General features: G+C 40.3%; 1 protein-coding gene across 1 annotated transcript in view; it reads left to right on the top strand.

The window, feature by feature from the left end:
- Positions 1 to 26,330, top strand: part of ZSWIM6 (zinc finger SWIM-type containing 6) — a 205,475-nt gene that overhangs the window by 898 nt on the left and 178,247 nt on the right. Inside the window, exon 2 of the mRNA XM_029218417.1 lies at positions 1 to 148. This exon is cut by the window's left edge and continues 46 nt beyond it. Coding sequence (XP_029074250.1) covers positions 1 to 148 — 148 coding nt within the window. The remainder of the gene's footprint in view (positions 149 to 26,330) is intronic.

The following is a 26,330-nucleotide window of genomic DNA, read 5'->3' on the forward strand; positions in this document are numbered from 1 at the left end:
GCCGCCGCCGCCGCCGCCGCCGCTGGGGCCGGGGCCCCGTCGGCGGGGGCCGCCGGGTCGGCGGACGGCGGAGACGAGACACGGCTGCCCTTCCGCCGGGGCATCGCGCTGCTGGAGAGCGGCTGCGTCGACAACGTCCTGCAAGTCGGTGAGTCACGGGGCAGTCGCGGGGCCGTCTGTCCGTTCGTCAGTCCCTCGGGGGGGGGGCGCCCGCCCCCTCCCCTCCCCTCCCCTCCCGGCAGCCCCTCAGCCCAGCGCGCGCCCGCACCCCGCCCGGTGCCCTCACCGTCCCGGATAGTCCTCCAGAGCGGAGCGCCCATTTCCTCTCCGCCCTCCCCGCCCCCTGTCTCCCCGGACGGGCCAGCGCGAGGGGGAAATGAATCAGCAGGACGCGCCCCTCCGCGGGGTCCGTGGGGTGGGTGTCGGGTGCCCCCGGCCCGCTCGGTTCCCCGCCCTTCTTCCGGGGAGCACGTCCTGGAGGGCTGCTCGCCTGTTTTGGGGGGTGAATGTGGACAAAGGCACGGGCTGACGGCCGGACTCCGGCGGAGGGTGTCTGTGGCGGGGCCGTGCGGGGCGGGGGAGGGAGCGCGGGCCGCACAGACAATGCCGGCCGGGGCCGAAACGGCGGCCGGGCCGCGCTCTGCGCTCTCCCTCCTCTCTCCCCTTGTCTGTCGCTCGCTCGTCTTTCTTTCTCCTCTTCCCCCCCCTTCTCACCCCCCGCCCCTTCCATTTGAGGGAGGGAAATACATTTTAATGCCACTCAGCTGCCTCTTTTCTCCTGGCTTCGACGGGCTGGCGGCCGCGGAGCTCCGGGGGTCGCTGCGGCGTCTGGACTGGCCCGGGCGAGCTCCGCCGGCCGCCCCGGGATTTAAATGTCCTTTCCTCCGCGCCTCTCCGTCTCGGGGCCGCGCGGCGGGCTGGACCCATATCCTGAGGGACCTCTCCCCGCGAGGACGCCCCCTAATTAAAGGGCGCGAGCAGGGCCGGGAGCGGCTGGTTCTTTCCCGTTCCGGGGGGCAGCGGCGTGCCCGGGGCTCCTGCCGCCGGAGTTCGGTTTGCGCCCGGGGGACCGGGGGTCGTGCTCTGTGCGATCCGTGGGGAGCGGTGACGGGCTTGGCGCTCTCGGCCGGCGGCTGCAGGAGCGTGAGGCGGAGGGGCTCCGCGGCCGCTCCCGCGTCCCTCCCTGCGCGACCGCCTGGCAGCCGGGCACGACCCCGCACTTTGTTCTCATTTTCAGGTTTATTTGTGCCCCTTTCAGTTTTCTGTCACCCTCCGAAAAGGGGAAACCAAACAAAAGAGTCTCTTTATTTCTTTTCGGGGCTTGTAAAGTAGAAGATATTCGACAAAGGCGAGAGTAGGACTTGTGGTTTAAAGCTGCACAGCCCTTCTTTTTCTGACAGACCATGAGAGTTTTCTCAAATACCGAATTTTAAAAGCTTTCCCTGTCCTCCCCCTCCCCCCACCCTCCAGTGTGTTTTTCTGGTCAGATATTTTTTTCAGCTGTAGCGCTGGGGATGTTTTGAGCTGCACGGAAAAGAACAATGCTATAGTGAAACTCCCCTTTCCCCGTATTTTTCTCCTGATTGCAAAACGACGTATTTTCTAACCCCCCCTTCTCATATTGCTGTCTGTTTAAACTGTGGTGGTGAGCACGGTTCCTAATGAATGGGGAGAGGTTTGGAAGCATCACTGCCTCTGATTTTTTATTTAATCTTTTCTTTCCGTAGTCAGTTCCTTTTATCCTTCTCTTTGGGAGTCGGGTGGGGGGCTGGGTGGGGACCCAAGAGAGACTTAAAGTATTTGTTTTAATTCTATCTGGTTACTTTGAATTCTGATGCAATCTGCAAACGTGATTTTCTGCATGGTCATTTATTTGTAAAGGCAGCCCCCAGTGTTGCCTTTTCTAGGTTAGATACCCCTTTTCTTATGTCTAGAGGGGGGTTTAACTTCTGAGGCCATCCGTTCTTTAAAAAAAATCTAATTAACAGCCTTTCAAGTTATTACGCCCCCCCCCCCCTTGTTTCCTGCCTGGTTGAAATGGATTGAAGCACATCTATGGTTTCTCAGTATAACTAGTTTGTGAGTTTTTATGGCTTGGCTGGCAATGCTGAGGTTTTTTTTTCCCCCTTCTGTGCTTGACTCTGCTTGCAAGCAATGAGGAATGACAGGAGAGCACATAGGGAGGGTTTCTTGGCTGATTGCATTTAAGCCAGGAATTCACTGTGAAAATAAAGCCAAGGGACGATAAATAAAAGATGCAATCTTCTCTAGGAGACAGACACACAGCGTGGGCTTTGCCTGCTTTCATTGGTGAAGAGGCCGGGGTGAGTTGTAAAAGAAAATAGTAACTTTCTGAATAGTCCCGGGAGGAGAAGGAGGCCACTGAATGGAGCTGGCAGTGGTTGATGTGAAGTAGATGCTTCTTATATAGTTTGAAGAGTTGACCACCCCTTTGGAAACACTTAACATACGTGCTAAACAAGTGCTGTACAAATTGTGGAAAATATTCTTTTTTCCCTTCTGAGTTCTGCCAATTTCCTTAACTTCCAAGTTGTATTACTTGTTGTGCCAGTCAGCTTAGAGATGGAAGGCTGTTAAATGCCTGGCAGCTGGCACTGAGATAGAAAACTTATGACCAAGATTTTTTTTTCTTGAACAGAGAGAGTGGCTAGATTAACCATCTAATTTAGCTCTAAGTGGTGGTTTGAATTGGAACTAACATGAAGCTTATTTTATAATTTTGTGATTTGAGGTAGAACCCTTTCGCTTCATAACCTGAAATGGAAAAGAACAGAATACTCTGTTGATAGCATCATAAGCAATTTTCTGCTATTGCAAAATTACAAGTTTGTTTGTACAGGAAGTATTCTTTGACTTTTGTAGAGATGACTAAATTATAGATACAATACAGACAATCTAGTTGTTGGACTTTATTTTACACTTACAATGTTGAAGATTATTTAAGGATTGAGGGACTGAGAAATTGGGATTCCCTGGAAATTACACATACTTGCTTAGTTATTTTTCAACTCCTAGATTTTAAGAAAAAGAAATTTAAAGGAAAAAAAATTAAACCTTTGATGTAGCAGCTGTAAGCAATGTTTAATTGGTACAGAGCTGTTCATCAGTTGATTATGGGAAGTTTTGGAGGAAGTGTTGTTGGCTTATTATTGTTAACTAATGATACATGGGGTGGGAGCTATTGCTGAAGGTGCTTGTATGTAAATATTATTGACAACATTCCAGTAATGATTTAGAAGTCACATAAATTTTCCCAAAAATTTTGCCTGGGAGAGAGCAGGCAAATCCCTAATGGGACCTGAAACTTGAATTGTTAAGGAAGAGACAGATATAAGTTACCTGATTTAAAAAAATCTAAAAGTTTCTGTAGGATTGAAAATATGATGAACCAAGTTAAGCAACTAACTGGGGCAAATATTTGCCACATGTTTGACCAAAGGCTGGCAGATAATTCCTAAAAATCGGGGAAAAAAAAGACATGAATAACCTGGTAGAAAAATGGACAACACATTTCAGAAAGAAATGCAAATTATTAATAAATGTATTTATTTTCACTAAGAGAGACACAAAAATGACATGCCATTTTCATCCACCACATTGGCACACAGGTAGACATTACCCAGAATTGATTGAGGAGGTGGGAGAATGGGATGCTGCCTCCCCTGATGTTTGGCACAATCTTTTTGTGTCATTTCTAGGAATTTATTCCATGGATATATTGATATTAGTGCACAGTGATGTTCATTACGGTGAGTGATGCTTATTGCAGTATGGTTTGCAATACTGAAAAGCTGGAATCAAGCTAAATTTCTATCAGAAGTGGCTAAGTAGTACTCAATGGAATACTATGCAACCATGAAAAAACAAAGTATATTTTTATGTACTGACAAGAAGAGGTGACCAGCATATTTCATGTAAAAACAAGTCAATTCTATACTACAAAGCTACAGTAATCAAGACAGTGTGGTACTGGCACAAAAACAGAAAGATAGATCAATGGAACAGGATAGAAAGCCCAGAGATAAACCCACGCACATATGGTCACTTTATTTTTTATAAAGGAGGCAAGAATATGCAATGGAGAAAAGACAGCCTCTTCAGTAAGTGGTGCTTGGAAAACTGGACAGCTACATGTAAAAGAATGAAGTTAGAACATTTCCTAACACCATGCAGAAAAATAAACTCAAAATGGATTAAAGACCTAAATGTAAGGCCAGACACTATCAGACTCTTAGAGGAAAACAGGCAGAACACTCTATGACGTAAATCACAGCAAGATCCTTTTAGACCCACCTCCTAGAGAAATGGAAATAAAAACAAAAATAAACAAATGGGACCTAATGAGACTTAAAAGCTTCTGTACAGCAAAGGAAACCAGAAACAAGACCAAAAGACAACCCTCAGAATGGGAGAAAATATTTGCAAATGAAGCAACTGACAGGATTAATCTCCAAAATTTACAAGCAGCTCATGCAGCTCAATACCAAAAAAACAAACAACCCAATCCAAAAATGGGCAGAAGACCTAAATAGACATTTCTCCAAAGAAGATATACAGATTGCCAACAAACACATGAAAGGATGCTCAACATCACTAATTATTAGGAAAATGCAAATCAAAACTACAGTGAGGTATCACCTCACATCAGTCAGAATGGCCATCATCAAAAAATCTACAAACAATAAATGCTGGAAAGGGTGTGGAGAAAAGGGAACCCCCTTGCACTGTTGGTGGGAATGTAAATTGATACAGCCACTATGGAGAATAGTATGGACGTTCCTTCAAAAACTAAAAATAGAACTACCGTTCGACCCAGCAGTCCCACTACTGGGCATATACCCTGAGAAAGCCATAATTCAAAAAGAGTCATGTACCACAATGTGCATTGCAGTTCTATTTACAATAGCCAGGACATGGAAGCAACCTAAGTGTCCATCGACGGATGAATGGATAAAGAAGATGTGGCACATGTATCCAATGGAATATTACTCAGTCATAAAAAGAAACGAAATTGAGTTATTTGTAGTGAGGTGGATGGATCTAGAGTCTGTCATACAGAGTGAAGTAAGTCAAAAAGAGAAAAATACGGTATGCTAACACATATATATGGAATCTAAAAAAAAAAAAGGTTCTGAAGAACCTAGGGGCAGGACAGGAATAAAGACGCAGATGTAGAGAATGGACTTGAGTACACGGGGAGGGGGAAGGGTAAGCTGGGACAAAGTGAGAGTGTGACATGGACTTATGTATACTACCAAATGTAAAATAGATAGCTAGAGGGAAGCAGCCGCATAGCTCAGGGAGATCAGCTCCGTGCTTTGTGTCCACCTAGAGGGGTGGGATAGAGAGGATGGGAGGGAGACGCAAGAGGGAGGAGATATGGGGATATATGTATATGTATAGCTGATTCACGTTGTTATAAAGCAGAAACTAACACACCATTGTAGAGCAATTATACTCCAATAAAGATGTTAAAAAATAAAATACAAAAAAGAGAAAATTTTAAGCGAAAAAAAATAAAGACAACTCAACAGTTCATGTAGTATGCTGCAATTTCTGTTTAAAACAAAAAAGATGGACTTGCATATAGGTGTATAAAAATGTGGAAAATGTACACAAGCAACCAGTGAATAGTGAGTATCTTTGGAGGAGGGCAGTCAAATGAATGGGCAAGGTTTTGGGGGGAATTTTAATTTTCATTGTTATTATGGTTGGATTTTTCTTAAAACTAGCAGCATATACTTTTGTAATAAGAAACCTTAGGATAGTTATCCTTGTGTTTTTAATTAACACATTTTTTTTGTTTTGGGGTGTGTGTGTGTGTGTGTGTGTGTCCCCTTTCTGAAGAACTGGTGTACACTCAGTTTTTTTTTTTGAAACACCATTTCCTTATTTGTGACTAAACAATCATTTAAAAGCAAGAAATGTCTAAACAAAACTAGAAACTAGTCTTTTGTATAAGGAAGGAGCTAGGTTTTTTTGTTTTTTTCTGGTTACTTTTGGGAGAGAAATTCTGTTTATACTTTGTTAAACATTCTCATGGTCTTTTCAGATTTGTTACTTAAAATTTTATGATTTAGGGGGTAACAAAGCAGTAGAAGGGGATCATTATTAGATTTAAGATGGTTAAAATTTTAATCAGCTAACTTAAGGCTAATTTGTTGGCCTGTGAGTATTTTGATTTTCTTTACAGTCCAGAGATTATTATATAAAGATGTGATTCTAAATGCACTTTGAGAGTTAGGTGTTTTGTTTATTGATGATAATATAGTTAATTGAATGTAATTTTGAGATTAAGGTAATGATATAGAACAAATTTGAATCAGAGCCCTATGCTCGTTCTGTCTTTTGGTTAATGAAAAATTACACAAGAGGAAAAAAAATTGAAACTAGTTGCATGTGTTTTTTTATTGTGGTTCTATCTGAGTTGAGATGTTTGATTTGCTTACAATTGATTCTTGAAAGTATTGAGCATCTCAGATGTGCTCAGCATTGTTCTGAGGGAGTTTCAATTTTAGGTGAAGCAGTCTTGAAATTTTTTATGATACTTGGTTCTCCAGCGGTTAGTATTGGTCCAATGAAGAAATCGAAAGTGTTTGGGAGACAGAATACTTTGCGTAGCCAAAATATTTCAACAATACTGGAAGGTGGAATTGCAGATTTGAATTAAGCAAATATTTCTACTCTTGCTTCAGTCTTTAATTTCCTGCCCTACACACTTGGATTCTGAGTACACCCTGGAATTGAGGAGGAAAAGGCCACCCACATTATTTTAACTGTGCATTGAGTTTCATCCTTTTTGCAGATGAGAGACTTGGATACCTTTCCTTCTTAAAACATCAGGATTCCGTGGAACGTGTTGTCTAAAGAACAATTATTGCAATTAATTGAACAATTAAAGTCAGTGTTGTCTTAAGTATGTCCTGGCCAACTGTTAAGATGTTTATCTGTTTATCCTTGGCTTCTTTTCTTTTCACAATGGGTAATCAGTTACTATCAGTTCCAACTCGAAATGTTTGGTCTGCAAAGATGCAGGGCAGCATGTCTTTTTTTTACTAAGAATCATATTAAGAGTTTACTTAAGAGTGTGTGATTTTAGCTAGTAATATGTTCAGTGAACAGGATGGCAATGAAGGAATGACTGATGCTTTCGTTTAAGAAAGCTGTCCCTTTTAAAAGTTATACGAACGGGCCTGTACTAATTCCAAATGCGTACATGCTTTATATTTTTGTGTTGGAAAATCGGTTTTCTTCAGTGATGCAAAATGAATTTGGTACCTTTATTTTAAGAAGCTTATGTATACATATGATAAGACACATTCGTGTTAGAAATTTTTATAGGGGCCATCATTAAACTTGAACTGCTGTTGACCTTCACCTGTTATATTTAAGAAGACAAATATCCTACAAGAGAAAGCAGATTATAGGTAAGTATAAACATCTTAGAAACAAAGCAGATTATAGGCAACAATTTTTTAAATGGTAATAAACTACATGGAGCCCACAAAACCATTTTCAGTTACCTTTCAGATTACTATTATATAGTTTGAAAAATCATGCTTTCTCGCAATAAAAATGTAATCTAATTTTCTTGGTTTATTAATTTTTTGATGTATGTAAATATTTGGGGATTACTGTAAATTAGAAAACATGAGCTATTTCCTCCTTATAGTGAATGGAAAGACTCATCTCTTTCTGAGAAATCAGTACCAAGTGGTAATTTGGAGAAATATGTTACATAGTCTTGTCCCATGGAAAGAGACTTGTTTCCCAATCCTAGCCAGAGTCTCAAAAATAAAGTGTGTTAGATTTGTTAGAAAAATCTGAGTGTCCTTCCACTTTTTGCTTTCAGTGCCGTGTGTTCTGCTAAGAATTTCCTTTGTACATGGTTTTCAATTCTTTAAAAATAGGATGCTTCCTTTATTTTTTTGATCTAGAAAAGGTAGCCAAAGCAAACTTTGGAGAGAACGCAGTGCAAAAGCTGCTTTTCATTTTGAACTTAAAGATTGACCTTCAGCTGATAGTAAGTGAAGTCTGTTGGAAAAGGGTATGCTAAGTGTTTTATATTTGTGGAATTCTTTAGTGATAATTAGTTTTTTGTCAGCATATGTTACATATATTTATTTATGTGTTTATTTGTAACAAATTTGATGTTCCCAAGTGAGAGAAAAGGAGACAGATGAACCTAGGTATCATTTGAGTATCACTACCCCAAGCGTATTTCAGTGACCTCTGTGTACAGGTGCACTCTTCTGTTTCTTCTTAAATATGCGAATGGATGAGATTCTGTTTTTACACAATACTCTTGCATGATAGTTATTATCTACCTGTAGAGCTCTGAATATTTGTACAGCTCGATTCCAGCTTCTCCCATTTTGCTCATGAGAAAACTGAGGCCCAGACACGTTGAGTAATTTGTCCAGAGAGGCATAGTAAATTGCAAAGTTGAACGTGGAATCTCTGTTTTTCCACTACTCAGGCTGCCTCCTAATTTGCTGGGAATGTTTGGTAAACTTCAGAAAATCTCAGAAATCAGAACAAGCATATAGTGAATGTAAATTGACTATGCTGTTGGAGAGATTATTTGGCTAACATTTCATTGAATGTTATAAAAGTATTTCTAGATAACATTTTAGTTTCAGGCCAGATTCTAATGGCTTCAGTTAAGCAGTGATTCTGGCATGCTTAGTACATGCTAGTATAAAACATTTGTAGACATTTGGAAGCTGTAGAGATGTTCTCTGATGAGATTAAAGTTCAGGAAAAGTTAGTTATGATTGCTAGCTGTATGAAACTCTGTTACAGTTGGTGTGAGTACACATGACTGTATGCATACTTCCTTGTAATACAGAATTTACTAAAAGTTGAAAGTACTACATACACAGGACGATAGAAGTCAATACCCAGTAAGAAATTTGTCTATTCTGAACGTAGTATGTATATGAAAACTTATTCAGTAGTGTCTGTGTTTGACCTGTTTTTGTACATTTTTCAGTGTTTGTCAGTGTCACCCCACCCTCATCGCTAGTAACTAGTACTATATACATAACCCTTAGGTACACTTCTTTCACGTAATTGATGTGGCCTTAAAGCTTTATTAACATCTCTTTATAAAGACCTTGTATTATTTCGGGGTTTTCTTTATTGTACTGAGCATGATTTACAGTGAGCCTCTTAATACTGCTGTAACAGCATTTCCAGTCAACACTTTCAGAGCACCTAACCATGTGCCAGATACTGCTCCAAGTACTTTATATTTCTTAACGGCCCTATGAGTTAGGTACTTTTATTATTTTCATTTCACAGATGAGATAACTGAAGCATAGGGAAAAAGCGCAAGTAACTTTTGCCCAAGGTCACACAGTGTGGTAAATTATGGAGCCAGACACAGCCTCTCTGGGCTGGTACTCTTACCCTCTAAATAATATTACTTGTGATGTGTCATCGTTAACTATTCTAGAAAGTTCATCTTCATGTTTATAGTCTCTTGGTACTTTTTAGGGTAATTTTTCACAGCCAGAATTTTAAATTGTGATCAGAGCTATGATTTTTAACATGTATTTTAAAAATTTGATTTGAAAAACTGCACTTTAAAAATACCTTTTGTGGGACCTACTGTATAGCATAGGGAACTCTGCTCAATGTTATGTAGCAGCCTGGATGGAAGGGGAGTCTGGGGGAAAATGGATATATGTATATTTATGGCTGAGTCGCTTTGCTGTGCACCTGAAACTATCACAACATTGTCAATCGGTTATACTCCAATATAAAACAAAAAGTTTAAAAAAGTGCCTTTTTGTGAACGAACTTCAGCTTTGGAAGATGGTTGTGTGTGGTGATTTTGATCATTCATCAGACATTTTTAACTTTTGAAAGAGGAGTAACTTGCATGTTAGATCTAATTGCAATATATATGTCGCATATATACATTTATCTTGTACAACTTTTTGAATGTTATGATTGAAAATTATACTATTTCTTGTGCTGAGAAAAAGATTTAATTTTCTTTGAAAGAGATAGGTAATTGGAAGGATGCAGTAGAACCCGTCAGTACATCTAAACTCTTACCAACTGAAAAAGCTGATCAGATAAATTGGAAGCTCATTTAGTGAATTAGTGCGCTTCACGTTCAGGTGACTCACTGCCTGGTCCTACGTTATTTAACAGTCTGTTTACTTAAAGCATTTTTCATTGTTAATTGGTGTCAGATCTCTAAGGTTAGAAGGTATTATGGAAAATAATGTAAGAAGATAGTACATAGAATGAGTCCACAGAAGCAAGATTTAAATTCTCTTAATTACGTTAGTACAATTTAGAATGCTACATGTGCCATGTTGTAGCTGTTAAATATTTGCTGACGGTGATCAGTATTTTTATAAATGAAGTATAGGTATTTTATCATTTCACTGTAAAGGGCAGAGCCTGGAGCCTCTTCTGGTGTTACTGTTGGTCTTTTGGTAAAGGCTGGCAGAAGTTGAAGGTAGCACTGTAGTATTTGGTTACGTTGAACCTTTGTTCCTGCTACTGCTTTATATTAACTCATTTCTACAAAGAAGATGGTCATGATTTTAATAAATATTTGTCGTAAAATAAACTGCTAAAACACAAATACCAGAAGTTTGTAATCAGATGTATGTGAGAGAGGACTTTTTAAAAAAATAAGTTTACCTTATTTCTTTAGGACTTTGTTTTTTAATTTAATTTTTTAATTTTTAATTTTTTTTTGTCCATGCGGTGGGATTGAACCTGGGCCTTCAGCAGTGGAAACACTGAGTCCCAACCACTGGACCTCCAGGGAAGTCCCGGACTTTGTTTTTTTTTTTTTTTTTTTTTTTGCGGTACGCGGGCCTTTCGCTGTTGTGGCCTCTCCCATTGTGGAGCACAGGCTCCTGACACGCAGGCTCAGTGGCCATGGCTCATGGGCCTAGCTGCCCCGCGGCATATGGGATCTTCCAGGACCGGGGCACGAACCCGTGTCCCCTGCATCAGCAGGCGGACTCTCAACCACTGCGCCACCAGGGAAGCCCCAGACTTTGTTTTTTTTTAAAGCATTCTTCAAGTTTCCTTAGCACTTAGGATTTTGAACTCCTGACACCATATTCTAGTTCTCTTTTGCTTCTCTCCTACAATTATCACCTGTGTAATTTTTGTCTTATATTTTCTCTAGACAGTGGTAAAGCTGAGGACTGAAATGACCAATGGCTGCTTTGTGATGATGGCAGAATCAAGTGAGACTTGAGGATAGGAGTGAAGGGAGCCTCTGAACCTAACCTGCCTCAGAGCTCAAGTATCTTTCTTCTTTTCCCTCCTTCTCTAATGCCCATGCTTTTTCCCTTCCTTTCTTGGACACGGGGGAATGGAGTGGGGGAGTGAGGAATAGTAGAGAGTGGTAGGGAAAAAGGCAAGAAATCGGAAGAGGTAGGAAATACCAACCAAGAGATTGTGTTCCATTCCTTTCTTTCCCAGCCACTGTCCCCTTCCCTTCAACCTCCCTTGATTTAGGGAAATAAAGCTGAGGTCACAAGGACCTGTGTGTTCCAGCTGCTGCTTGGCTGCTATTTTTAGCCTGGCCCTCCATCAGGCTGGCACTAGGCCATGATGGCATAGGGCCAGCATGTTGTGGGACTGCTTGGCAAATGTCAAAAACTTTTCAGTTATTAAACAGAACTAATTTTTGTATATATTCTGTGTTATGATATTCTACTTACCTCTACTTTTTCGAAGTGGGATGTGCATTTTTTAAGAAAGGATTGATTTTTGATAGTAGTCATCATACTGTGATAACTATTTTAGATAGGAGAAAGATTTCAGAATTGCCTTATCAGGTCAGACATATATCCTGCTCAATAATTTTGGTTTTGTGGTGGCACCAAGAGGTGTGAGATTTGCCTGATTAATTTAAAATGCCTTGGGCATCTTTAAAATTGCCATTCCTGTTGAAGTTGTAGAGTCTGAATTGGTTTATATAATTATAGGTGTCATTAGACATTTAAAAAAAACACATGTACTTTTTTTTTTTACAGTTGTCAGTGTTCTCTTTGCTAACACAGTTGTGTGTGTTTAGGTTTGGTTAATGCTGTAAGAACATGTTTAGCAAATAAAAAGCTTACTATTTATTCTAGTAGGGCGTATAGGTGGGTTTTGGTTGAAGTAGCAGCATCTGGGTCTAGATTCTGTATACCCTAGAGCCAGTATTATGTGGAGTGTATTTGCAAACTGAGTTTTAAACTTCTGGATGCACATGTGAATTTAAGAATTTACTTGATTATCAGTTGTACTCAAAATGAAAAATATGTTGTATTTGTTCTTGTATAATTTTGGAAAGAAGTGAAAAGAATGCCACAGTGTGAATCTGTAGTATGTTTGGAAGGAACTTTGGTAAAAAGAACAGTATTTATATTCTTTCCATAGTGGTACATAAAAAAGCTGAGGGTATGTTAGGGATGATTTTCAGTGTACAGTGGACCACGCTGAATGTGAATAGAAACAGGGATGATGATGATATTCATTTACTCGATGAATTGTGGTGTAATGTACTTAGATCTGTTGGATGTCAGGATAATATTTAGCTAGTGCATTGATGTGATGCCCTTCTTAAGGTAACAAAATAATTGGCCAAAATAACTAGGAATAGAATCAAATTGATTTTTTTTCACTTTGTCTTTAAGGTAGTTATTGGACAAATTTTGCTGCCTTCACTTTTTGAAATAAAGCTTAAGGTGAGGGATTTACTGAAAGGTGACTTGCTGGTCTAATGGCTTAGAGAAGGCAGATGTTTCAGAGTTAATTTAAATTTTTACATCTTAAAATGAGATGCTTCCATTTGGATAAGAGCAAGTTGGGCAGCTTACTCTTGCTGATCCAAGAATATTTTTGTTTCTTAGAGTGAAAACAAAAATTTCATTAGGGAATATAATCAGAATGTCTTGGGGATGGAGTACCGAGTACATTGAACTATATCACAGTGTATTAATTATACCATGTGGTGTCTTTCTGCAGTTAGAGGTTATGGTAGGTGTATTTTCCAAAAGTGGCTTGGAGATAGATCCACTGATATATCTATGTATGTTTCTGTAGATAGGGGTGTGTGTGTGTGTGTGTGTGTGTGCACACATATATATATATTTATAATATGATGCTTAGAACATTATAATTTACTGGATGGTAGTAGGTAAGTGACTATCTTATGGATCCTTAATGTAATTTAGATTTCATTTAGGTTAGTCATGTAAATTATGTCAGCTCCAGTTTAACTAATAAGCTTGATTAAAACCAAAGCCCAGATGGTAGTTTGACTAGTGCTGTTATAAGCAAAGTGCTCAAATGATGTTCCTTATTGGAACTTGTCAGAGCAGTTTCTTTGCAGTTTTTGTGGATCTCTCTTAGCAACTTATTAAAAAGGCATTTTGTCTAAGCTGTTTCATTAAATAGCAAGAAATTCCAGAGTATTGGATAGTATTGCATTTTTGCTTTCAATAAGAACTATTGCAATGGAGAAAATTTTTTTTTGAAACTCTTTATTCATTTTAACAATTTGTGAAATAATGCTTTTATTTTAAAATGGACAGATTTTTAAAAAAATTCTGTTTCAGGGCTTCCCTGGTGGCGCAGTGGTTGAAAGTCTGCCTGCCGATGCAGGGGACGTGGGTTCGTGCCCCGGTCTGGGAAGATCCCACATGCCGCGGAGCAGCTGGGCCTGTGAGCCATGGCCGCTGAGCCTGCGCGTCCGGAGCCTGTGCTCCGCAACGGGAGAGGCCACAATAGTGAGAGGCCCGCGTACCGCAAAAAAAAAAAAAAAAGAAAAAAAATTCTGTTTCAACAGTAATGTAAGTTTCATCCATCATTTTTCATGCTCATTTATTTTCCAGAATTCATTTTCATAGTTTATAATTTTAGATGTGTTAGAAAAAAAATTGGTGATGTAAGAGCCAGTGACTGAGTTTATTCAAAATTCAATGTATGTATTAGGTCTGAATTTGCATTAGCTCATAGCTTAGCAGTGGCATTGTCTTTTGATTTTGATAAATCACGAGACTTCAGAGTTCTTGTGCTCTTGTATGAAGTTTATTTTTTGACACATAAGGATATGGTTTGTATTTTTTAAACCTTGTAACTGTGTGTATGTGTTGTGTGTGAACGCCTGTTTGTGCGCCTGCGTGCATATGCGTGCGTGTTGGGGTCTTGGGAAGGAATGGTGGTAAAGATGGGCTAAGTGGTGGTGGGTTAAGGCCAGAAAAGCACAAAAAATTCAAGTAGCCATGTTCAGATATAGAGAGTCCCTTTCCTCCTCCCTTTTCCGGAATTTATATTTCACTGGGCTGCTTATTTAATGTTACAAAAACTGTATTTTTTACTTACTCTCCCCCCCCCCCCATTCTTCCTGTTAAAGATAGTAACAATTCAGGGCTTCCCTGGTGGCGCAGTGGTTGAGAGTCCGCCTGCCGATGCAGGGGACATGGGTTCGTGCCCCGGTCCGGGAAGATCCCACATGCCGCGGAGCGGCTGGGCCCGTGAGCCATGGCTGCTGAGCCTGCGCGTCCGGAGCCTGTGCTCTGCAACGGGAGAGGCCACAACAGTGAGAGGCCCGCGTACAGCAAAAAAAAAAAAGATAGTAACAATTCAGAATGTAATGTATGTAGTGTATAATGGCCAACTTATGGTGGTTTTATGGATAGATTGGCTATTGCATCTCTAAAAGGCTAGTTTTTAAAATTTACTCCTTGAGTTGCAGTTCCCCTCTTTGATCCTTTACAGTTGTGGAGCAACTAGTTTTCTCTTTACTTTTGATTTGCCTTTTTAATTTTTAGAATTGAGCTTTGAACCTGGCTCTTTCAAGAAGCCTAATTTATTATTTAATGTAGAAAATTCTATGTCTTGACTCTTTCAATAAGCCTTACCCAGGAAATCTAGAACCGTCATACCGTTTTTAAAAAAGATATAATAGTAAATCAAGTTCATAAGTATACTCTGGTTTTTTCCTCAGTGAGGGTGGGTAGACCTTCTGACATTCTGCAAGGGGCTGTTGTAAAGACTGACACTGGCCTGTCTGATTCATGGCCCTTTCCAAACTTGAGAACACAGCTGTGGAACTCATCTTTAATGTGAAAATTGGAGAAAATGAGGGATTGTTTCTTATGAGAAATTGCAGTGTGTAGGATTGTAGATTTCTAAGCATCTTTTATAGAGGGGAGCAATAGTTAGGCTATCAAACAACTCAGAATATGAAGTGCTAACAAATAAATGTAAAAATATTCTGCTATATACTGTTCTTTTAAATAACTTTATTTATTTACTTTTTAATATTTATTTATTTGGCTGTACTGGGTCTTAGTTGTGGCACGCGGGATCTTCATTGCAGCATGCGGGGCTTTTAGTTGCAGCATGCGGGATCTAGTTCCCTGACCAGGGATCGAACTTGGCCCCCCTGCATTGGGAGCACAGAGTCTTAACCACTGGACCACCAGGGAAGTCCCTGCCGTATACTGTTATAGGGTCATTTTGAGTTTGCTATTGTTTAGTATAGTAGATATTTCTAGTCTTGTTTTTTGGGGTGAGAATCACAGAGTGTTTAAATAAAAAGTCCCTTTTTGGAGTTGAAAGATAAATCTGCTAGAGTGAAAAAAAATACTGGTAAATTTTAAATCCAGGACAGCCAACTATTAATAGTGTCAGTGCAGTGTGTGTATAGTAGACATTGAAATGTCCCTTGAATGAATGGTAGGCTTAGATTATATGTCAGTATTTGTGTGTACCTGTATGAAATTCTCTTAGTTGAAAAAAAATAGCTCCAAGTTCCAATTTCTGTTTGATTTTCTAAATCTGAGTTGTCTCTTAGGAGGTATTTTGAATAGGAATATGACCACAAGATAGGAAGGTTGGTTTTTGAGACTTTCTTTTATTACCAGCAGTACATTTATACAAATACCATGTAAGGTTTCTTTCTTCTTTTTCTTATTTGAGGGCACTTTTTCCTTCGAACTTGTTAACAGCATCAGCATCAGCCAAAAAACTATTCTGAAAAAGCAGTTTATTTATTAGATGGTTCCGGCGTCTACTCAGAAAATAATTTGGGCATTCCTGTGTAGAACAGTACTTTTGGGTTACCAAAGCAAATAACTTTGAATTTTAAATACCTTCGAGTGATTAAGAGATTGCTTTTTCCTTTTATTTGATACTTCAATTTTTTTTTTAAACAAGTTCATTGGAGCACTTAAAAAAAATTAATTAATTAATTAATTTTTGGCTGTGTTGAGTCTTTGTTTCTGTGCGAGGGCTTTCTCTAGTTGCGGAGAGCGGGGGCCACTCTTCATCGCGATGCGCGGGCCTCTCACTGTCGCGGCCTCTCTTGTTGCAGAGCACAGGCTCCGGACGTGCAGGCTCAGCGGCCATGGCTCACGGGCCCAGCCGCTCCGCGGCATGTGGGATCTTCCCAGACCGGGGCATGAACCCATGTCCCCTGCATCGGCGGGCGGACTCTCAACCACTGCGCCACCAGGGAACCCCTCAAGTTAAATTTTAAGAACTTAATATGAACTGAAATTTTGGTTGTGTATTTTTTTCAATTCTATTTTTGGGTGATCTCATATATCATTGCCCTTGAAAGCTGTGCTGATGTGACCTGGATGACCTACTCCACACTCTTTTATAACTATCCAGTGAAAGGCCTGTTAATGGCCTTTGTATACTTCTAATATGTACCACAGAGCTTTTCATTTTCTTGTATGTGCTCTTCTCATGTGTGTACATGTGTTAAGAGTGGGCTTCATGTATTTGTTAAGAGTGTTATAATCAGCTTGTGAACTTTGGACAGGCAAGGATCAGCTCTTATGATATGTATTGCAGGCAGGATGATGTTGCCTGTGCTCTCCCTGTGCAGAACCTTCAGTGGCTTCCCTTTGTTCAGAGGACAGAATTCATGGGTGTGCAAGGCCTAGCGTGGTCCAGCCTGGTCCCTCAGGTGCCTTTTGCACACTGTTCTCCCTTGCCCTTCACTGCCTTTGCCCATGTTCTTTTTTTCTGCTTGGAATGCTCTTCTTTGCCTGATTCATGCCTTAATTGTCAGCTTGGCTTAGAGAAAGCTCCTGGCAAAGGGTTCTCTCCTTTGTAACCCTAATCATAGTTTCCTATGTGAATTTTTTGTCTCCCCCATTAGACTGTATGTGTGTATGTCTATATGTATATATTTTCATATTCACAGTCCCAATAAAGCCCTTTGCACATAGTTGACTCTCAAAAAAAGTTTGTTGAATAAATGGATGAAGGCAGTGGTGTTTTACTTGGGAAATATTTTTCTGACTCCTGGAAGAGGCAGTGCTTTTACTCAGTGGCTCGATCTACTAGCTGTCTCACACCTGTCCCACAAAGAATATGTCAGTTTGAAAAACGTAGTCTGGTTTTACGTTTGTGGCCTCTTTTGGCCACTCCCAGACTACCCAAAGGTACTTTTTCATTTGTTTCTGCTGTTAGAGGGACTTCCTTAGAAGAGTTTGAGAAGCTCCCTAATCAAGGTCAATTGTATTGGTATGGGGGTTTATATAACGTGGATTGAGAAATTCAGTTTGTCATACATAAGTTACCTGGAAAAAAAACAAACAGCCGAAGGTTTTGAGAGGATGGTAGGGTGTGTCGTTAGAGCAGGAGACTCACCCACGCTTGTAGGCCAGTTCTCTTCTTCAGTCTTTTTCTCAGTTCTCTTGCATGAGAAGCTGTGTTCCATCTTGGTGGGCAGGGCACTGGCCTTGAACGGAGCTCACATGCAGGGTCACTGTGGGCCACACAGCAGGTCTGCATGCAGCATCTTTTTCTGTTCGTTATTCTGTGCGTTCTTGCCCGTGCTTGAGCTATTTCTCTTTCAATTTTTTTTGTCCTGTTATCTTTGAGTTAATCGAACTCAAAAGGAGCAGGCTAGAATGATGCATGTAAGAAATATCAAACAAGTATCTGCCACTTGAAGTTATTTCTGTCCCATTAAAGTGATCTTAGACAAACTTGAACTTTTTTCAGTATGTTGTTTGGGGTGGGGTTGGGGGTCAACTCTTATTTGAAACTTGTGTTCATTTGCTGTTTTATGTAGTTGCAGCTCATAATGTCGTCCACTTTTGGATCAGCAGTTCCGTGCTTTACAAGCATGATCTCCAGCCCTCATAACAACTTTGGGAAGAAGGTATTCTCTTCGTTCTGTGGCTGAGGAAACTGAGACATGAGGTGGCTAAGTCACTTGTGCAGGAGCACCCAGTGGGTCTTTGCTAGATGTCTTCTCAAGTGGGATTTTTTTCACTGACCCACCTTCTTTCTAAGCGTTGCTAAGGGCAGCTTCTCTGCCTGTCTGTGCATGAAGGAAACCATCCAGAGACCTCCTTGGTCTGTAACACCACTCAAAATCAGCTCCGACCTTTGAAAAATGTTCCATGATTTCTGGAATGTGCTATGTTTTATTTTTTTCTCCTTGATAGTAGAAATGGTCTGATCCATAGTATCTTCTTGCTTCTTGGAGCTGATACTATACTAAGTTAAGTATGAATTTTTTCTTTGCTGAGCTTTAAAAAAAAGAGTTTCAGTCACAGTATTTGATGACATTAATAGTTTGGCTTGAAACAGTAACATTTTTTCTTTCATCAGTTCCTTGATTTTAGTGGGAGACTTGGGGGCCATGGATATAGGAGATACTTCAAAGAGAAGTTTAGTATAATAGAAGCTGGTGAGGCTGCTGAGGTGCACACAGCAGTGTTACTAGAAGGCAGTTTCAAGTGCTGGTGGGTTGTGTTAGCAGCCCTGTTGATGGAGAGATTTAGCAGTTTGCTGAAGTACGGGGACATTCTCTTCTTATTACTAAATTATAGCCTGAAGACCTGTGTAACTCTTAGAGCAAGCCTTAAAATTTTCTTTCCTGCTTTTGTTTTTAGGAAGCTCCTCTGTTTGCAGGTGAGGAAAGATTAGATATGTCTTTCGAGGCAACATCCAGGATCTTTCCCTTCTCCCGTTCCCTCCTGTGTGTAACCATGAGACTATATAAAGGAATATTTCTGGAGGCTATTTAATCCACTAGCCTGAGATGCCAAGACCTGTATTTTTTCAGTTGAGAGTAGGTAGTGTAAGGGTGTGCAACCTGACTGACTAATAGAAGATAGGAAATAAAGTCAGGACACTATCCTTCCTTGTAAGACATGGATTATTAGATTTGCCTTCTTCTGACCTCATTCCTGCTGCCCCCATAGCCTCTCCTTGACTTAGTGAACTGCCTGTGGGTTCAACTTTCATTCTATAGCTGGGTGTATCTGCAGCAATTATAGCTTACTATGTAGACTGGTCACAAGCTAAAAGTTTAGTAAATCTTATGTAACTTGTCATAGTTTTAGCACTTTAACTTATTTGAGGTATATGTTTTGATTATCTGATTTACAAAAGTACCATATAAAAGTCCACCTATGCTGTATAATTGCTGAAATACTGAGTAGCTCTGCTTAATTATGACCAAGTTATAGGATGAGTACTCTCTAGAGTGAATGGTTCAAAATGAAATAACTATATGCCTAAAGTGTGATGTGACACCAGATGTGTTTAAGCCCCAAAGGTATGTAATTATCTCACTACTCTTGCACATACACACAAGTATATTTATGCTTATGGCAAGAGTTTTATATGCAAAAGAAACCACTTTCTGATAAGTGAAGGAACAGTCCATTATTTTTGAGGGGCTCAGAGATTGTTTGATATTAGAGGCACCATTTCAATCTCCTTGTATTTCTTTAGGGTATAATTTAAATTCATACATCACTGGATTCTAGAGTAAACTGGTATCAAACTGTAAATTTCAAATATTAAGGATAATTTAGGGAGTTTCTCAAAGTACCATGTTTATGATTTATAGTCTGCCTCTGTACCCAGAGACTTGTTATATACCCCATTCTTAGAGTCTTATTTTGATCATCAGTTGTAATAATTAAAGGTAATAAATGTTGTACTGTGGCTTCCTACTGAAAATAACTTTTGTAGTCTACTTAAATTTTTAATTTTGTATGCAGGTTATCTGTTTGGTCTCTTTCTATAGATCATGAAGAATTAAAGGTAGTACCTCAAGCTGATTTGTCCTTTCTATTTTTCTTTTTTTAAATAAACTTATTTATTTTTGGCTGCGTTGGGTCTTTATTGCTGTGCGCGGGCTTTCTCTAGTTGCCGCGAGTGGGGGCTACTCTTCGTTGCGGCGCGCGGGCTTCTCATTGTGGTGGCTTCTCTTGTTGCGGAGCATGGGCTCTAGGCCACGGGCTTCAGTTGTTGTGGCTCGCGGGCTCTAGAGCACAGGCTCAGTAGTTATGGTGCATGGGCTTAGTTGCTCCGCAGCATGTGGGATCTTCCTGGACCAGGGCTCGAACCTGTGTCCCTTGCGTTGGCAGGCAATCGGATTCTTAACCACTGCACCACCAGGGAAGTCCTGTCCTTTCTATTTTTAATTCAGTATTAAAATAATGTTTTAATCACATTAAAAATGTGACTTAATATTTTTTGTTTATCACAAGTCTGCTGTGCTGTTATTGAATAAAGTGATCAGGTTATATTAGTTTCCCCTGTCAAAGGACCAGATACTTCAGTTTGGGGGTTTGGTTGGTAGTTATGACTTAGCTTCCTGTTCACAAACACAGGAGATGACAATTCATTCCTTAGCTTCAGGACTGGTGGAGACCCATAGTGGCTGCTAGGGCTTCCCTTGGGCTAGAGAAAGGAGAGTTGAGATACTGCCAGCGTTGGGACTCCAAGTAAAATAACAGTGATGGTAGCTTACCTGTTCACAATGTAATTCTCTTGAGAGGCTCTTCTTTTTTTTTTTTTAATACAATATTAAGTGGCAGGAGCCAAATGTTAACATAGTTTTGTAACTGTCTGAGATCAGTACAAACATTTGAAGCTTTAACTTCTTAAAAAATATAGTTCACAAGTAATTTGTGAAAACAGCATAGTAGAGCACTGCCACTATGCTAAGTATCAATATGTCCAGTAAAGAGACTGGTGAACTTCTATTCATCTATATTTGTGCTGTCTGATGTGGTAGCATTTGAAATGTGGCTAGCCTGAATTGTGATGTGCTGGAAGTGTAACGCATGCAACAGAATTTGAAGACTTAGTGCAATAAAAAGAATGTAAAATATATCATTAAGGGCTTCCCTGGTGGCGCAGTGGTTCAGAGTCCGCCTGCCGATGCAGGGGACACGTTAGTGCCCTGGTCCAGGAAGATCCCACATGCCGTGGAGTGGCTGGGCCCGTGAGCCATGGCCACTGAGCCTGTGCGTCCGGAGCCTGTGCTCCGCAGCGGGAGAGACCACAACAGTGAGAGGCCTGTGTACCGCAAAAAAAAAAAAAAAAAAAAAAATACATATATATATATATATATATATCATTAATAATTTGTTGAAATGAAAATATTTTGGGTATTGTGGGTTAAATGGAGTGTATTAATTTAAATCAATTTCACTTGTTTCTTTTTACCTTTTTTAAAGTGGTTACTAGAAAATTTTAAATTACATTTGTGGCTCACATTTTTCTATTAGTGCTGGTCTGTAAACCCTTTGGTCTCATAATAAGTTTTTTTTGTTTGTTTCTGCACACAGTTCGGCTATGATTTGGTTGCATACTTGATTTTAACTTTTTGCCAACATAAATCTAAACACCGTATAGTGATTCTTAAACCTTGGTTCCAAGACACTGTACTTTAATTGCCCTTCAAATTATTTGGGACTGTTGTTCAGTCTTAAATTTCTACGGTAGAAGAACCATCTGCCAACTGATTGTTTTCTACTTTGAGATTTCATTGGCTAAGTTATTTCCAATAATCAGAGTCTATATCGATGTTTTCTTTATAGAAAAGTTCAGTGGATTCGTTCTGCTATTTAAAATTGAGATTTTATTTCTTGGTAAGGTATAAAGTAAGTGCTAAAATTCTGTTTTCTTTTAAAAACCATTCCTTAGAAACCTATTGGCCTCTGTAATAATGTAAGGAAACTATCTTAAAAGTTTGTTTTTTTTCATATGAAGGCAGGAGGGTGGGATTTCCTTGAATTTCACAGCGTGTTTTGGATTTTATTGTCAAATGAAAAAAGGCAGTGATGGTTGCACATGTCTGTGAATATAATAAAAATCATCAAATTGTATACTTTAAATGGGTGAATTGTATGTATGGTATGTGAATTATATCTCAATAAAGGTGTTAAAAAAACAACAACAACAAAAAAAAAGGCAGACCAACTAAAGATGGCCAGTTCTTTGTTTTGTCTGTTGTAGAAGTTTTCAGAGTGTGGTCCCTTGTTCAGTAGTGTCAGCATCACCTGGGAATTTCTTAGAAATGCACATTCCTGGCTCCACTTCAGATATACTGGCTCGGAAACTCTGGAAGTGGGGCCCAGCATCTGGGTTTTAATAAAAGCTCCTCAGGTGATTCTGATACATGCAGAACCACTGGCTTAATATACTCCTTAGGGTCCACCCAAGAAAAGGGAAACCACTCTTAAGTTTTAAAAATAGGAATTCAGTTCAGGGGGTTGGTTACACAGATGATGGAGGAGCTGAGACAGCAGGACAGGATGGTGAAGCAGCCTAGAGATTAACAGCAAGGGGAGGAGAACAGTGTCGCTAATGGTAGGGTTATGGGAGCCCGGCAGCCAGAGTTACTCTGAGGAGATTGGAATCTCCTAGTAGTAGCAAGAGCCATGAAAGAAATACAGCCACTGCTGGGAACACTTCCTGAAGTAGAGAAGGAGGGGACAGAAATATCCTGGCTCCATTGTTCCTCCCACCTGCCCATTCTCCGCCAGTGTTTCCCAAAGACTGAACCCAGAGAAAAGCCAACTGACCTAGCTAGGAGCCTGAGAAATGATGTCTGCAGTGATCAACTCTCCTGAGATAAAGAGCTCTCATTGATCTGTGGGAATAGGCCCATGACTGGCACATCTGGTATTTACACTTTAAAACAAAATAATACTTTGACATAATTTTAAAAATTTAAAGGCATTTTAATACCAAAAAACAATCTCAGGATAGAGGATAATCTTCTTAATGGAATAAATTTAGCTTTATAAAAACGAAACTGTCCTTTTGTAATTTCCCTGTTGGCCAGGCAAGTCTTTTCAGGGACCAGTATCTGTGAGTGTGGGAAATGTTACCTTAAACATTTGAAAGACTTTTTATTATCTGTTTAACTCAGGAGTTACCAAGCTGTCCTCGGTTGTTAGTGTCTCCTTGGGGCAGCTATGGGAAGTTTGTTTCCTCAGTTTCTCTGCCAACTTTTCCTGGAATAGTTTGGATGTTTTCCTTTTCATATTTTTTCTTTCACTTGTTGCCTAAAGCTTAGTTTGCCTTTTTGTATGTCCTATTTGCCTCCAGTATTTAAAAATCCACCCCCCCTTAATTTTCCAGTGTTCTTTCTTCTTTATTGTTTCAACTGTAAGTAAACTGTGGCTGATGGGAGAAGGGTAATTACAATGAGACATCTCTAACAAGGAGAATTCAAGTTGTAGATTTTCTAAGTATAGGTAGAAATAGTGTCTTGGACCTTTTAAACTCTTAAAAGGATCCTGAATATCCCCTCAGAATCTCTACAAAAAGTCATGCATTTCCTCATCCTTCTAAATTAATTTTTTTCCCAGACACCAGTATTTAACTGCTCTTATTTGAAACAGTATTGTTTTGTAGTATTTATAACAAATGGAAGCTATGAAGCTAACAGTTTTCCTCCTTGAGGGGGACTGTGTTCTGAATTCCAGTTGACTGGCTGTCTTAGAATTCAGTTGTGTTTAATGGTCCAAAATAAAATCTAATATTTATGAATGCAGATGGGTCTGGAATATATATATTTTTCTTATATTTGAAAGATCTGTGCTTTCATTCACTAACTTTCTTATGTTCACATTCCATAAATTAAGAAAAAAGTTGTAGAAAGTGAGGAACTGGTATAGTTTTCACTTCACTTGTAAGTTTTTATAATAGGGAATGCTGCCATTAAAAACTTGGAAATGGAGCAGTTGTGTTTCATGAGGTTTGATGGAAGACTGGAGCTGTTTTGTATGCAAGGTGCTGATCTGGATGCTATAGAGCAGAGCTTCCAACCTCTTTCCCCTCATACCACACAGAAAAAAATACTCTGTACAGTACACTGGGGTAGGAGATTTCTAACAGAAAAGCTGCTGCTGGGCTGGTGGGTGAAGACCACTGGCCTGGGGGCTGGCAGCCCCACCTGCCTGCTCCAAGAGCTGAGGTATCAATATCTCACAACTTTCAGCTCTCATACTGGGAAGCTCTGCTATATGGAGGGCATGCAAGGGGTAAAGAATCTTAGTCACCTGAGGAGCTCAGTACTTGCAACTTACAACACAAGCATGTGGTGCTAGGTAATAGTATTGGGTTGGTGAAATAGTATGGGGTTGGTGAAATGCTAGGGAGGCATAGGAGAGGTTAGTTCTGGTGAGGTAGAAGGGATCTAGCAGAGGCTCTGTGGGGCATGGAAGGCATTCTATCCAGAGGGATTATCCTGTGCAAAGGTATGGAGGGACCAAAGGGCAAAGAAAGTTTGGAGGAGTGCCAAGGATTTCTGATGCGGTTGGGGTGCAAGATTTGGGGATGTAAGTAGGAAAGCAGTATGTTGGGAGCTCCTGTTAAGGAAGTAGGCAGGGGTTGACTTCAGGAAGAAAGGCCTGTGTGTCGTGGAATGGACTCGTGACCTTGGGCACCTTGGATAGTGACAAGATCTGACACCTCCCCTCCTCCCTTTTGGAAAATCCTCCTGGTACAGTGTAGAATGAACTGGAGCCTGCAAGCAGATAAATCTCTGGGGAGGGGAAGACATTGATATAGACTCAATAAGGAGTAATAAAGGCTTGCACCTGGGGAATGGAGATTCGGAGGGCTCCCCGCAGTGAGAACTGGCGGATTGTGTTTATTGACGGGAAGAAAGGTGACTCAGATATGGAGCCTGGGTGAAGGAAAGGATGACGGGACCATTTTCAGAAATAGTCTGTATGCGGGACAAGGAACTTGATTTCAGACGTGGATTTAAAGATCCTTGCAGCGTAGCAGTTAACATTTATAAAGTGCCTTCTAGGGTTCAGTTACTGACGCAAGCCTTTACTTTTAAAAAAAAACACCTCATTTTATTCTCACAATAGTAATAAGAAGTAGGTGTTTATCAATTAGTGTCCAATCAGGAAAATGAAAATCACTTGATGTTTTAAGCACAGAAAGATTTAACGTAGGGAATTGGTTCCAGTGTTAATTGGAAGGGCTGTGTTGGGGGGTTGGATGTTGGAGCAGAAAGGAGTGTGAGTGTGAGGGTGTGTGTGTGGTGTGTGTTTGAGGGTGTGTGCATGAATGTTGAAGAGCAAGAAGGGGAGGGGATGGTACTCAAATATCAGACAGCTGCCGCATAAACTGCCTGCTTTGCAGATTTGCTGGAGATCTTCATTGGTTCTGCTGCTTTGGAGCCACCACAGAAGCTGCTCGAGCCTGCGGTTGTCTGCTGCTGCTTTTGGAGTTACCACTAGAAACAGGAAACAAAAGAAGACCTTTTTCTTTCTCTCACCTTGCAGTCTCGTTTCATTGTTTCCCATGGGCAATACCCGACGGGAATCTAGTTGGCAAGGGAGTTTGGAAGATGTAGTTTATAGACTTCTAGCCCCTTTTAATACAGAGAAGAGATGAGACCCAACAGAAAAACCAGCCCAGTGGGTAGTATTTTTATCCTTACTGTCTTTGGTGTGGAAACTGAGGCATGGAGAGGGTAACTCATTCTCCTAAGGTCACACAGCTACAACTTGGCAGAATTGAGATGTGACTCTAGATAAGCTGGTTTCAGAGCCTGTGTTCTTAGCTGCTACACTTTGATCTTCCCTTCACACGTGGTTATTGTTTGATTTTTCTCCTTATTGTCATGCGCCTCAAATGAGTAGCTGTTTTCCTTGATTTTGCTTATCCTGCACTTATTTTCCTTTTGGTATCTCTAACTAGCTTTAGTTTTTCACCTCTACTTCTGGAACCTCTCCTCATGATCACCACTGATTTTATAGACAATGCAGTGGGTTATTTCAGTTGTTATTTCTCCTTAATCTGTTTCTGGCTTTTGGTACTGACACCCATTTGTATGGATTTCCAACCTTGACCTCTGTGATGCTGACTTGCCTCATTTTCCTCTTACCTCACTGAGGCTCCTTGGTTTTATTCTTTCCCTTCCCGTTCCTTAAACCATTGCCATCACTTGGCTTGAGTTTGGATTTCAGTGTGTTATAAGAAGCTACTTAATGTTAATTTCATATTTAAACCAGAACCAATAGAGG

Source organism: Monodon monoceros, unplaced genomic scaffold, assembly GCF_005190385.1.
Source record: "Monodon monoceros isolate NGI ecotype Baffin Bay Population unplaced genomic scaffold, NGI_Narwhal_1 Super_Scaffold_12, whole genome shotgun sequence".
Classification (NCBI taxonomy): Eukaryota; Metazoa; Chordata; class Mammalia; order Artiodactyla; family Monodontidae; genus Monodon; species Monodon monoceros.